Source organism: Ambystoma mexicanum, chromosome 9 (genome assembly GCF_040938575.1).
Source record: "Ambystoma mexicanum isolate Mex_15411 chromosome 9, UKY_AmexF1_1, whole genome shotgun sequence".
In the NCBI taxonomy this organism is placed as follows: Eukaryota; Metazoa; Chordata; class Amphibia; order Caudata; family Ambystomatidae; genus Ambystoma; species Ambystoma mexicanum.
This window is the reverse complement of record NC_090931.1, coordinates 549,428,959-549,443,040: the sequence shown is the minus strand read 5'-3', so window position 1 is coordinate 549,443,040 and position 14,082 is coordinate 549,428,959. Positions and strand designations below refer to the sequence as shown.

General features: G+C 43.4%; 1 protein-coding gene across 15 annotated transcripts in view; it reads left to right on the top strand.

Moving 5' to 3' along the window:
* DHX40 (DEAH-box helicase 40) overlaps positions 1–14,082 on the top strand; it is a 1,529,377-nt gene that overhangs the window by 1,428,676 nt on the left and 86,619 nt on the right. For all 15 annotated transcript variants that reach the window (XM_069615133.1, XM_069615132.1, XM_069615130.1 and 12 more), the window contains 2 exons: positions 3,747–3,816; positions 6,141–6,369. In XM_069615133.1, coding sequence (XP_069471234.1) covers positions 3,747–3,816; positions 6,141–6,369 — 299 coding nt within the window. The remainder of the gene's footprint in view (positions 1–3,746; positions 3,817–6,140; positions 6,370–14,082) is intronic.

Sequence of the window (14,082 nt, the reverse complement as noted above, 5' to 3'; positions counted from 1 at the left end):
AAACATCTATAAACAAAGAGTGAACACGGTAACAAAGAGAAGAGGTGAACATATGCATAGTTATGACAAACTTTTGATAATCGAACGGAAAAAGTTAAGAAAACTGCAGAGACGGGCAAAGAAAACTAAAGATATAAAAGACGTGGAGGCGGCCCAAAAAGCAAAAAAATATTATAAACACTGGCTAAGATCAAGCAGAGCAGCAATGCTCCAAGCAGACGCGGAGCTGATGCTAAGATCATTGAATGGGCGTAATTCTAGAGATTTCTGGACACTAATTAAGCAGACATCGAATATTCCGAGGAACGCAATTGATAATAACGTAGGAGAAGGCAAGTGGATTGAGCATTTTACCAATCTCTATAAAAACACTAATAAGAAAACAAAGATCGCAATCAACAAAGTGGAAGTAAAATGGGCACCCCCAAATGACATACCTTCAATTATAACGAGAATCCAACAACTAAGTACCTCTAGAGCTCCGGGGCCGGATGGCCTGACTAACGCCCATCTAAAGGAATCACCACAAAATTGGGCACTATTTATTAGCAATGTATTTGACATCATCGAAGAAACTAAATCGATTCCGAAATCCTGGAAAAAGGCTATAATAGTTCCTATTTATAAGAACGGCCCAAGACAAAATCCAAAAAATGACAGACCAATAGCGTTATTAGACGTCATTGGGAAAATATATGGTTCAACCTTGTTGGAGATGTTCGAGAAATGGGCTAATGAAAATGAACTGATGGACCCTTTTCAATCGGGCTTCGTGAGGAACGCATGGACTCTGGCCAATATATATTCTTAATTAACATCTTAAAAAGCAGAACGAAAGAAGGAAAACCGGGCGTATACATGGCCTTCATTGACCTGGTTCAAGCGTTTGACCAGGTCAATAGAGAGCGCCTCTGGAGAAAATTAGAAACAAAGCAATGCCCGGGTAACATACTACAGCAAATTAAAGCACTCTACACAGAGACATCTTTATCAATCCGCCTGAACCAACAAGGAGAGTTATCAAACCCCATAGAAACAGCAAGAGGGTTGAATTAGGGCTGCCCGTTGGCGCCAACGTTATTTAACGCCTACCTGTGGGATTTCAGAGATTCGGAAGTTGAAATTAGATCTTACCCCCCAAAAATAGGTGGGACCACCCTGTCTCGACTACTATATGCGGATGACCTAATATTAATAGATCAAACGCCGATAGGATTACAAAGGCAACTTGAAAATCTAAGCAGATATGTCGAAAAAAACAACTTAGAGATCAATAAGAGTAAAACAAAAATCATGGTGCTACAAAAAAGTAACACCCCAAAAAACCCATTTACATGGCAGTTGGAAGGTGCAAAGATCCAGACGGTAATGGAGTTTAAATATCTGGGAGTGCTACTGAGCAACAACCAAACGGAAATAAGTATGCAACATCATCTCTGGGAAAGAATGAAGAACTTAACATCCCAAGCTAAGATCATTGAAAGGAAATTTTGCCAGTATTCACTCAAACCAATAATACAATTCTATCGCACAAAAGTGATTCCATCAGTTACATATGGAGTGGGGGCCTTCTTTAACATCCCGGAAGAAATCTGGATAAATTTGGAAAGCTACTTCTGGAGACAGCTTTTAAATCTCCCAACATCCACGCCCATGCCGTTAATAAGAAGGGAATTATGTACCCTATCATTGCAAGGCATTGTATTAAGAAATAAACTGATGATGTACAGGAAAGTGATCATGCCGGAGAGATCGAATATTTTTGATATCATCCACAGAGAAATCTCAGGATCAAATTCCGAAACTTTAAAGAATTGGCAACAGAAAAATACCCTATTACTGGAAGAAATAGGATCTTCAGAAGAAGAGCTAATTCATAATACAACAAACGTTGCAACAAGAATAGAAACTTGGGATTGGATAAAGACTCTTGACACAACGGGGTCATACAAACTAGCGGCACACGCAACACCGATGTGCAGAAAGCTAAATGAAATAAGATCATACCTGAACCTCTTCCCAAGTAGAAAACATCGACAAACATTTTTGAGAGCACGCCTTAATATTCTACAGACAAACGAGATAAGGGCAATCAGAGGAACATCAGCTACTGATAAATGCCGTTTTTGTCAGGAAACGGGGTGCAAGGAATCCTTAAGGGACCTGCTCTTAAACTGCAAGGGTTTAACTGAATTGAGAACTACGCACATGTTACATCTGTTTGAGGATTTACTCTTCTATGATGAACAATACTGGTGGAAACGCCTAATAGAAGGTGAAGGAGTAAAGGAAACAATTGCAGTGACACAATTTTTGCAAAATATCGACTTCAGAAAAACATGAATAAGGAAACCACGAGGAAGGAATTGGGAAGCAATAGCGGGATGTGGATTTTTGGATTCGAGTGAACTAATTTTGTAAAAGAAAATGTGAAAACATTTTTAAGTCAAAATAAAAAAAAAAAAGAAAAAAAAATAGCCCTTTAACTCAACTTTTAGGCTAAAGGGTTGCCTGAGGTCTCAGCACCTCTGATAAGGAAAAATAAAAGGTGGGGGAACTGCTATCATACTGTTTGGGGCCCCTACCTCTTCTTTTTTCTACTCAGAAGTGCCAACCTCTGCAGGCAGCCCTTTAACCATGGAGACTGCCAGGGGTCCGCCACAGCCCACTTAAAGCCCTGTGAATGTATCATAGGCTCACAGAACACATCCAGTGCTGGGGACACTTTTTACCATGACAGAGCCCTTAAGGCACTATCAAGAAACAAAAAGGAGAGACACATCAAAAGGAATGATAGCAGTGCACCCCGCTTCTCTTGCTTGTCTCCCAGTGCCTGAGAGCCAAGCGATTGACTGTCCAACCAAGAAATGTTCAGGTAACCTTTCTGAATATAGTGTCCTATACATTTGTCTGAATCCATGTGAAAAAAAGCTCATCCTATGTGCTTTAACTTGTGTGATTCTTTATTAATCATCTCCTAAGAGTACTCATCTTATGAGTGTATTCACTTAGCAGGTAGCATAGAGAAAGGAGGGAGAAGAGATGTGAGGAGGGACACACAGCTTGTGGGTGCTGGTTATTTATTTACCCATTGACTGCACATGGCCATGCTACTTCCTATGGCATTCCCACCGACCACCTGCCCCTCACTGGTCGAAACACATCCTCCTGGGGTCTCTTTGAACTAGCTCTATTAATCAGTAACACAATACCTTATGCAGTAAAGGCTTGTGTAATATATAAGCAGTCTTTTGAGGGTTACGGGCTTAATTGCAGCAGTAAATGATCTATTCATGTAATAAAATGCCTTAAAGAGTGCTCCTTGATTTGCAAGCACTGCAGTCCTGTTAAGCATTAGCAAAGAGAACAGTTTTGGCTTGATGATACAAATTACATAGGCATTTGTCAGGCTTTTCTACCATATGCCCAGGTATTCACACCATTTTCCCGCTGTGCCATCTTCCAGCAGTGCCTGGCAAATGCCTAGGTAAGTTGCAAAAGTCTTGGCTTTGTCAATGCTTGGTTTGCTCGCAGGGAGTTTTTATCCTGTGAGAGAGAACTGCTGGTTGACATAATTTCTCGTCTGTATAATAAACTATTAAATTGATAACCAGTTTATGTATTGAATTGTTAAATGCTTGTTCTGACAGCACCCATCTATTGCTGAAGTGCTTTTGGTGTGCAGCAGGGGGTGGCTGAAGACCGCTGGCAATCCTGACACTGATATCTCTTTCTTGTATTCCCAGGTTCGCAGGCAGAACGTTTCGCACCATGGATGGCCATGGCAGCGTGGTACACATACATCCTTCTTCTGCCGTAAGTCATAACATGGGCCTGCCTCCATCAGGGGAAGGGCAGAGAAATGAGCAAATTACGAGGAGCCTAACTTGTGCGCCGGGCCAGCTCAACTAGGATAACTGAATTATCAGACCAATACACATAAATATTTTATGCATATTGAACTGGAAAAACATGTCTTTACCATTTATTTGGTCTCATTATAAGTTTGTTGGTGTGGGAATAAAGGGCGGTAATGGATTCTGCACCGCCAAGTTGTAACTTTGGAGGTGAAGGGGGGGATTTACTTTCAGCACATAGCTGGAGGTAAATCCTCTACTTTACCTCCAAAAATTGTAAGATTTGCAGTTGCATCATTAACACTTGTGGTAATCCGATTACGCTGCTACCCAGTCCTGTGGACTGCAAATATTGCGACTAACCCTGCTATTGCGCACTTGTAATTCCGCTGTGAATCACAACACCAAGTGATGGAAATGGAAAACGAGTTTTCCAGTAATTCCAACACTGTTGCCACCAAACTCGTAATGAGGCTCATAGTTTTGTACAATCTGAGATGCATAATATCATGAATAAGATGTCAATGCAGTGTTCCTTCCTAAAAGCTTTTAAATAATAAAACGCTGGCCAAATTAAACATCTTTATCAACTATTAGTACCTGCAGGAGCAGCATGCCAGCATGTTACAAAACTGGGGAAGGTCACCCAAACCCAGCCTGCAGAAAGCCCCCCAATGGTATTTGCAACAAAAACTGATCAGCCCAGTCCTCTTTGTTTCTCTGTCAACCTTTTTTTTTTATCACTTTGACGTTTTTGAAGATGTTATTTAGCATTTGTCTGTACTAGCTCTTAACTACTGAAAAAAGATAGCTAGATCTTTGAAAAAATAAAGGGCTAAAGGGTATGCTGAGATGGCGGGAACAGAAGCACCCTGGTTTGGAATATTAATCCACCGCTGACTGTATGAATTCCTTGCAACATTGACAGTTGAATTGTAATCCTAGGGGGGGGGGGGGGGGGGGGGGGGTGTGTGTGTGTGTGTGTGTGTGTGTGTGTGTGTGTGTGTGTGTGTGTGTGTGTGTGTGTGTGTGTGTGTGTGTGTGTGTGTGTGTGTGTGTGTGTGTGTGTGTGTGTGTGTGTGTGTGTGTGTGTGTGTGTGTGTGTGTGTGTGTGTGTGTGTGTGTGTGTGTGTGTGTGTGTGTGTGTGTGTGTGTGTGTGTGTGTGTGTGTGTGTGTGTGTGTGTGTGTGTGTGTGTGTGTGTGTGTGTGTGTGTGTGTGTGTGTGTGTGTGTGTGTGTGTGTGTGTGTGTGTGTGTGTGTGTGTGTGTGTGTGTGTGTGTGTGTGTGTGTGTGTAGATAGATGTCTAACGATTTCTTTTTCAAACCAGCACTGCCAGAGACTGACCCTACAGAGCCAACTTTCTTCTGTGACATTGGTCCTATTCAGGACTAGCATTCATCACATTGAAACTAATGCAGCAGTGTCTGCAGCACAATGGTTAGTCTGCTTGTGATAAGAGGTTTCAGAGATTGGCATATGCTTACACAGTATAGATGGGGTGGGCGGGGCAGGTTTTGATGTCTTCTCAGCTTAGCCCATGCCACCAATTTTTGGGCCTCATTACAAGTTTGCCAGTATTCCAGTTGTAAATCTGCCGGAAAACCACCAAACGGAATTACTGTTACCTCCACTTGGTCCATCGGAATTACTGTGGTGTTATGGCGGCATTAGTCCCCATTTATGGAGTCAATAGGACTCCATGGGGAGTTTGGCAGAATTACAACCAGTGTTAATTCTGACGATATTTGGTGGTAAGGTGGCGGAATTACCTCCAGCATTTTGCTGGAGGGTTTTCCTCCACCGAAGTTGTAGTATGGTAGTGCTGTAATGCGTCGATTATGGAGTTACCACTGCATTATCCACACCACCGTACTTGTAATGAGGCTCTTTGTCTGTTAGAACCGTATAACCATCAGACTAGTTCTGCTGTCGATGGTCTGCTTTTTTGACCTGTAAGAGCATTGACACGTGCACTAAACACATTAACACTGCTGTCAAAGTTCTGACTCTTTGAAAGGTGACCTCTGGGTGATAGCCCTGTGTGTGTTTGATTTGTCTATGGCCTTAGAGTATTATACACATGTAACCCAAGGCATCATTGGTGGCTATCGTCTGATCCTGTGTCGCGCAAAGACACAATCTTTGCAAAGTAGACTATCAATTTACACTTCAGTTTTAATACAACAGGGTCCAGATACAATGACGTGTGCCTCTTGTTTGCTGTTTGGGGATGTTGCAAAGGAATCTAGGCCAGCCACAAATGATCTGTTTTGTTTTTCAGCTCCATAAACAGGAGACTGAGCTGGAGTGGATCATGTTTCACGATGTCCTTCTGACATCAAACATCTATATGAGGACCTTGTGTCCTATTCGCTACGAATGGGTGAAAGACTTGCTGCCAAAGCTGCACGAGGTTGATGTGTATGAGCTAAGCAGTGTGGCCAGGGAGGATGTGAGTGAGGAAGAAATGTCAAAGTGGAACATCAAGGAAGGCTTCAAGCGTCAGAACGGTGAGTGTTTTGTAGTACAGTTGGAAGGAATGTTTCTTCCTGATGGTGCTGCAATGTGTCAATCTGCCGAAGATTAGATGTCAATGAATACTTAAACTTGTGGTATGCTTCATATCCTATCCTGAAAACATTTTGTAACTTCTGTGTCACCTTCCACCTTTTCAACTTGTGCCCAGCACTGAACAAAAATTCAAGCAAAATAAAATAAATGTGTTTGTCCCTGCTATCCCAAAAAGGGATCTGGTTCATAACCATTCAGCAGCAATATGTGAGCATGAAATCTGCCATGTAAGAAAAGGCATATTGCAATTAGTGCTCCTCGTGAAGAAAATAATGCATTTCAAATCCCTCTGCATCACTCAATGCACAGGACCCAGCTTCCTTTACAAGGAGTTTCCAGCATTACACGCCGTCCAGGAACCTGAGGTCCAGTAATGCTGCATTAGTTTTAGTTCTTAGCTTCAACAGGAAAAGACATGGAGGATCCACATTCTCCCATATTTTCTACAAAACTCTGGTTCTCCCTACCTAAGCATGTTTGCATGGAAGAGAACCACCTGACCTTCAGGAAACCACTGAAGACATTGCTCTTCAAATAACGGAAATGGGTAAAGGACACAAACGAAGATTAATACAAGAAATGCCCTGATCCTTGTGCCTCGCCTAGTTCTGTCCCCTGGCACCCATAAAGCCAAACAAAAATACTCTACAGTGGAGAATGATGTGCTCTAGCTCCTGTTTATGCAACAATAATCCTGCATATCCATGCAACTGGAATTTCACTACCTTCTTTCCTGCATAAAGTTGAATAGGCTCCATTACCCATAAACCAAGATCTTAACAAGAAATTTGTCTTTCTTTTGTCAGCTGAACTGCTGTGGGTGACAAAACCCGAGTTACCTTGTCCAGATGCCCATCTCCTCTCATATAAAGCTCCAAACCACAATCTAGGAATCCACGGAAATCTTTGAGTCCTGACACCCTACTCACTCTGCTCCTCCTTCTCTAACACCTCATAAATTACATCTTTTAACGTTACACCACACACTTTCCCCATCAGATGACCCACAAGGTCTAGCGTACTAAACACATACTCCTACCCTGTCCATTTGCTGTCAACACCACCATTGCAGCCATCAGTGCCATCTAAATCCTGGGGCCTCCTTTATGCTTAACCTGCACCAGCGTATCCCCATCCAATACCAAAGAGAGTCCATCCCAGCACACACGTACCAGATACTTCTTACCTGCACTCATCAACAACACAGGCTTCTGCATCTGTCTTTCTTTCTATTTCACCAATACCCACCCAACTAGTGGGAGGAATTAAAAAAATACTGTATCCAACAGAGTGTGAGGATGAAAATCTACATAGCCCATTAGGAGGGATCTTACCTAGAACACCCTTTATCACGAAAACACACTAAGGCTGTCGCAAAGCCATGTTCATTTGTCAGATCTGGTTCAAAGGCTTTTATTTGCGACTGTGTGCACATTTTGCCAATTCAAGGGGTCAGAATGGCAAACTAAAATGTTTCCTTGCTTCCGAAACGTTTCCACAAATGTTTCTCTGGATCTCTCCCTAGTGTCACTCAGTCTGTAAGCCCACTCTGTCAGTTATTCTCCGTGTCCAGTGTGGGCACATCACAGGTAATGTAAACTCTTGCATTGAAGTTCCAAGATTTGTTGCAGTAAGATCACTGTATCTCACAGAGGTGGGGTAGGCCAGGATAGTCTCTTGGTGTCTGGTCATGTTTTACCTTTCTTCCCTATTTTAGGGACCTGATTCTCTTATCCAAGCGCATCTCACTTGCCTCTTGGCTGTACCAGCACTCACTCATGCTTGGGGGCCTGTATCAAGGTCTCTGTTTTGACCCTTATGCTTGCTTTCAGCTGACGATCTTGTCGTTCCACCACATGCATTTTCCTCCATCTACTTCCCCCAGACAATTGGTAGATTATTGTTGTCATCTCTGTCTCATTGTCAGACTGTCCCTGGCCCATGCCTCAAGGGCACTTCCCCATTGTCCTCTTGTTTTATGCCCAGCTACTTTCCTATCCCTTCAGAAAGGACCTTTTCTACTTCCCGCTTCCTTCCTCTAGCTGTGCTCTCTCTCTCTCTCTTTGCTATCCCTCCTCCTTCTTAGTGTTCACCTCCTCCAACATCTGCGCCTTTTGCTCACCATCCCGATACCACCTCCTGCACCTTAAGCTCTCTCTGCACCTTTACCTCTTCCTGGACCTTCAGCTCTCTGCTCCTCCACCCCATCCTGCTCCTCCAGCTATCTTTACACCGCCTACTCCTGCACCTTCAGTACTCTTTGCATGTCCAGCTCTCAAAGACTCACTGCTCTGCTCCTCCAAACACCCACACCATCTGTATCTCTGCCTGAGTTTTCAAAGGGCCCCCTTCGATCCCCTTGGGTTGGGTATCTATCTCTGACTTACACATGTGTTCGCTAATTGACTTTGGTTTGTGTGTGTGTGATGATTTCCCTGCTCGGTGCTCCCCAGACCGAGATTTTAGTAGATTTGTCTGCCATCTTTGAACTCTGTCTCACCATGGGTGTTAAAACACAAAAGAAGAGTTCATGATTGTTTTGCTGCAGTCGCAGAACTGTCAAGTGCTGTGCGTTCTGTTGGTAGACTACAGCACCTGTGATCGAGAAGTAATGCGGCAGACTCAAGCGGGCAAACCATGGCTACATAAGAATAATTTCCTCGGGTCCGCCTCAATACAGACCATGTCATCTCACTCTGATTCTCACAGCCAGAAGCTAATGTGCATTGCATGTGACGGTCCCCTGCCTAACCATGAAGAAAGGCCGGGTGCCAAGAAGGTTTCAACAGGACATATATAAGTACATACATGGACACTTGAATGCAAATGATCTCAGACAAAGGGATTTCACATCAGTACCAAATGCTTCAATGCGCAAAGGCATCATTTTCAAGGTTTTGACTCCCAAAGAACAAGAATGTTTTAAACCTGAAAAGTGCACAGACAGCATGAGCTGTAAAAAAAGCAATTTTTACTTAAAAGCATTTGGCCTCTGACGTATTCAGAACAAATCATCAAAATGTAGTATCTGAAATTAAATTCCAGGAAAACACATTGAGAAAGCATTAGCTCATAATAATCTCATACCAAAACTGGCTGTTGCTTTAAAGCACAATGGGAAGATAAATTAAAGGGGCCAAGATACTTAAACTCAATTTGAAAAGAGCAGAACTGGTAGCTCCTCAGAGTCTGTCTGTCAAGACTCAGAACGTGGGATGGTTGATGAGGTACCTGACATGTTAGATTTGGGAGTATTAGCGGGTGATGTCACCATCTAAAGAGGTGGTAGAACATGCCCAAGTAATATTGCCCCCAATAGACAGATCTTATAATACCACCATCCACGGAGGGCTGTGGAGCACTTTAACATATGTGGTAAGTCAGACGTAGGAAACGGACACAAAGACATGTTTGAACCGGTTTTGACTTTATTAAAGAAAAGAAACCCTATCCTGGCCCTCTTTCTACTGATGGTGGTTCCCTAGGCTACAAAATAATGAAGAAGGTGCTCATTACGATGTCTTCAAAATAACAATCATCCTCACTCCTAATCCTATTCTATCCTATTGCCTGCCCTACCGCTTATAATAAAGAAACTTAAATCTGCCTACGGAAGTGTTTTGCTCCCCTCTTGGCTTGGGATGCCTGGTACTTGAACACCACCCCCTGGTAGTTTCAGTTCTTTTCCCAGTTAGGATTTGAATCTTAGTCTTTAGATATAGTCCAAAATAAATGTCTGTGTAGTCCAAACAGGAGGACACATGGACCCCTCAGCAAAACATGGACACAGTTTAAAATTAAACAACTTCTGTTCTTTCCTTGACACTATTTTAACCAGGAGCTCGAGGCCCCTTCTGCAGGATCCTCATGAAGTCACAAAGTTATTTCTCTAGTTGAAGAATCAGTTTCTGTACTTCATCAAAGTTCTCACCCACTTCAAGGCTCCTGATACTCTCAGCCTCCTGTGGGTTCAGCCCTACAGATAAGGGGAGTATCGGCCACTTTTACTCCCTACAAATAGGCAAATACTTCCAAAAATAAAAATAGGGAGTAAAAATACTCCCAACAAAAAGTAGGAATCAGACACATGGAACATTGTGCTCATGCTTTCACTGAAACAGCTCCATGGATATGTTTGGACCCGTAGTGCACGTAGTAATACAGGAAGAAACTACTATTATTACTGCCTGATCGCAAGAAGTAAACATTTATCTTTTAATGTGCATAGATAACTAGGTGCAAAGAAATAATAATTACAAAAACATTTCAGTTCTCCAGTTAAAACATATTTTTGGTCTTGTATAAAATACTCCCATTGGGAATAGGAATTACATTTTGACTCCCTAAAAAATCATTTTACTCACAACTTTAAAAAATAGGGAGTAAAATACTCCCACTTCCAAATCTTATCTGGAGCACTACGTGGGCTGCTTGGCTTTGTTATCCGTGTGTGTGTTTTTCACAGGTCCTGGTTCTTTCCGCTTACTGTGGGTAGCTTGGCCTTGTTGGCTGTTTGTTGCAATGCCCCTGACCCCTTCTAGGGTCCTTCAGCATCCATTTGCCCACCCCCCCTTTCTCCGTACTGGCTACATATCTGGATGTTGGCGGGGTTGCTCAGGAAAGGCAGCAGTGACCTTGCGGAATGCATCACATTTCCTCTAGGCTAGTCTCCTGCTTCAGGATGCCTTGGATCGTCAGCCGTCCTGCCCGCCTGGGCTCGGCAGCGTTCTATAGACTCTGGGATTCCTCTACCCACCACATATTGGACGTGGTCCTGCCTCTTGGTTTGATCCGCCCAGTGTAATGGCATAGCCTCTGCCTGTATGCAGGGTCACTCAGGCTTACTGTTCCTCCCCGAGGTATGACCTTGCAGGCTTTTACATTTCCCCTGTGTGGCAAGAGAGAAAACATGATTAGTTCCACTTCACTTTATTCGAGGTCGACAGATTGTGGTCAGCAACCAAGTCCTTCCCAATTAAAGGGCCCTTGTCCTCATAACATGGTTCAACTCTCATGTATCTCATAAATAATGGAGACTGTCTCTGAGAAAAAGCGTAGTCAAATCCTTACTCTGGACCTCCTTGTTCTTTACCCTCCCCACTTCATCCAAAAATACCTCTAGAAATTAATTTAGTAGGTCTTGGAGGTCTTGGTTCTGGAGGGGACTAAGATTTTCAGGAATCAAGCAGAGAGCTTGTTCTGTCTCAGCCAACAGGGTTGACATTGTGACTGTTCTGCTCAACTGGATCTGCTTTCAAAGCCTTCAAGAGGGTGATATGTTATACCTGTATTTTCTGCAGCTTCTCAGGTTGGAGAACTAGGTAATTAATGGGCCCTTTCTTTTCCAGTATTTTATACGGCCATATCATTTGGAAAACATCTTGTTCTCAGATGTGGGTAAAGGGACCAAAACGGTATCCCCCACTGAAGATCGTGCTACTGCCTGTAGGGCATGAAGACTTTTCTAATGTTCCTGGGCTCTCAATAGATGTTGGTTTACGATTTCTCTCTCAGCCTTCATGTGGTCTTTAAGTTAATGGGCGGCTTAACATATTCAATACATCTCTGGGTTCTCTCCCATATAAAAGATTGAAATGGAAATATCCCAGAGAGGATTGGGGAGTTTTCCATACAGCAAAGAGGGCTAAGGGGGGTATCCTCAGGTCTGAGTTTTGACCATACGATTCCACCTACTCACACAAGATTCGCTTTGGTGACTGATTTAAGCGATCACCAGACCGTCAGTCTGGCATTGATAAACAGAGGTTCTTAAGGTTTAAATATTTCTTTAACCTCCTGCATGAGACGGGACATAAAGGTTGGGCCCTGATCATTGAAGATCTTCTTCGGGAAGCTCACCTGGGAGAAAAGGGGGTAAAGTGTTTTAGAATTTGTTGGCTTGAATTGTTCCATAAGTGAAGGGCGTTTGGATACCGAGTGATGTAATCGAGAATGACAAGTATCTAATTATTACCCAATTTGGAGGGCTCCCACTATATCCATCGCTATGCACGATAAAGGTACCTCAATAATGGGTAGCGGCTGTTGGGGAGCTCTAAGTACCGGGGTAGCCAAGGTCTTCTGGCATATGTCGCAATTGGCCACATACATTTTCGCATCAGCAGGGCCAATAAATCGAGCCCAACCAACTTGCCTCCCCCTGTCTGTACCGGGCACATACCTGGATGTTGCCGTTGCTCAGTAAAGATGGCAGTGACTCCGGTGATGGCAGAGCTGTATCCTTGCACTTGTTGGCCCACCTGCAGAGGTATGTCGGCTCTTCATATTGGCTTGGCGCGGGTGCGTTTTGTTTCTTTTGGTTCAGTCTCCTACTTCAGTAGACTTTGGATCGACAGGTGTTCTGCCCACCTGGGCTCGGCAGCATTCTGCATGCTCCAGGATTCCTCTCCCCGCCACATGTCAGATTCGGTCCTGCCTCCAGGTTCAATCTGCCCAGCGTAATGCGTAGGCTCTGACTGTACCCAGGCTTGCTCAGTCTTACTGTTCCTACCCCGTAGGTATGACCTTGCATGCTTTTACGTTTCTCTTTGTGGGGTCAGCAACCAAACCCTTCCAGGTGAAAGGGCATGGTCCTTATAACATGGTTAAACTCTCATGTTTCCCATAAACAATGGAGACTGTGTCAGAAAAGAAGGTTAGTCAAATCTTTACTCAGGACATCCTTGGCCTCTAAGGGGGAGTGGGGTTGGGGGTGACTCCCAGTGAGATCCTGCTTGCCCTGTCCCATAGGGAGTATCTTGCATAGCAGGCTCACCTCTCTATTCCTGAAGGGGGTGGCTCCCATTTGAGGAGAAGGGACACATTCCCTGGATTCGTCACACATCACAATTGGAGAATGGCCTTATAAATATTTTGAGTCTGGTGATAACCACAAATCAGTATATACCCAGGTTAAGAGAAGTAATTAAACCAACGAAAAGTCTTTCTAGTCACTTAGTCACTAAGCAGACAATATGGTTTATAAACAAGATGTTTCAGGCTATACTTCAAGATACACAATGTATTAAAATTCATGGTGAGCAGGACTAGTAATAATCACCGCTCAGTGCAATCCCTCACTCAACACAGGTTGATAAAGAAAATCAATTGTTAGAAAGTTTAATTGGCTCTGTTAAGCTTTACAGGGATATGTAACACATTCGTTTCACAACATATCATAGGGAGGAGATGGGTAACCAGGTAAACACATGATGGGAGTGTCTATTGTTCAGGTGGGAAATGTAATGTAGATTTTGCAAACCTGTTATTGTAGAAAAGTGTTGATTTCATCAGAAACAGATGGGCAAGCATTATGCTTCACTTTCTAATGGATTCATTCCTCCCATAGATTCCTCAACTGTGATATTTTATCCCCATCAAAGCTGATCTTTGGAAACGTTTCCACCACCAGGAGGCGCAGCCCTGCGTCTGCTCTGCCTGACGCTTCTATGTGCCCCCCCATCGGACTTTGTGTTGAAGCCAATATATATTGAGGTGCCACGCCATAAACTGTGACATTAGTTACATTGTTCTGTGCACGCTCTTCGATTCAGGAATACGCTACTCTGTTCAAAAGAAATGTGACTTTATGCTCAAGCCTTGCTAAGGCATCAGGGTTCAAATCCTGTGTGGATTGTGGTTTGCTGATGTCG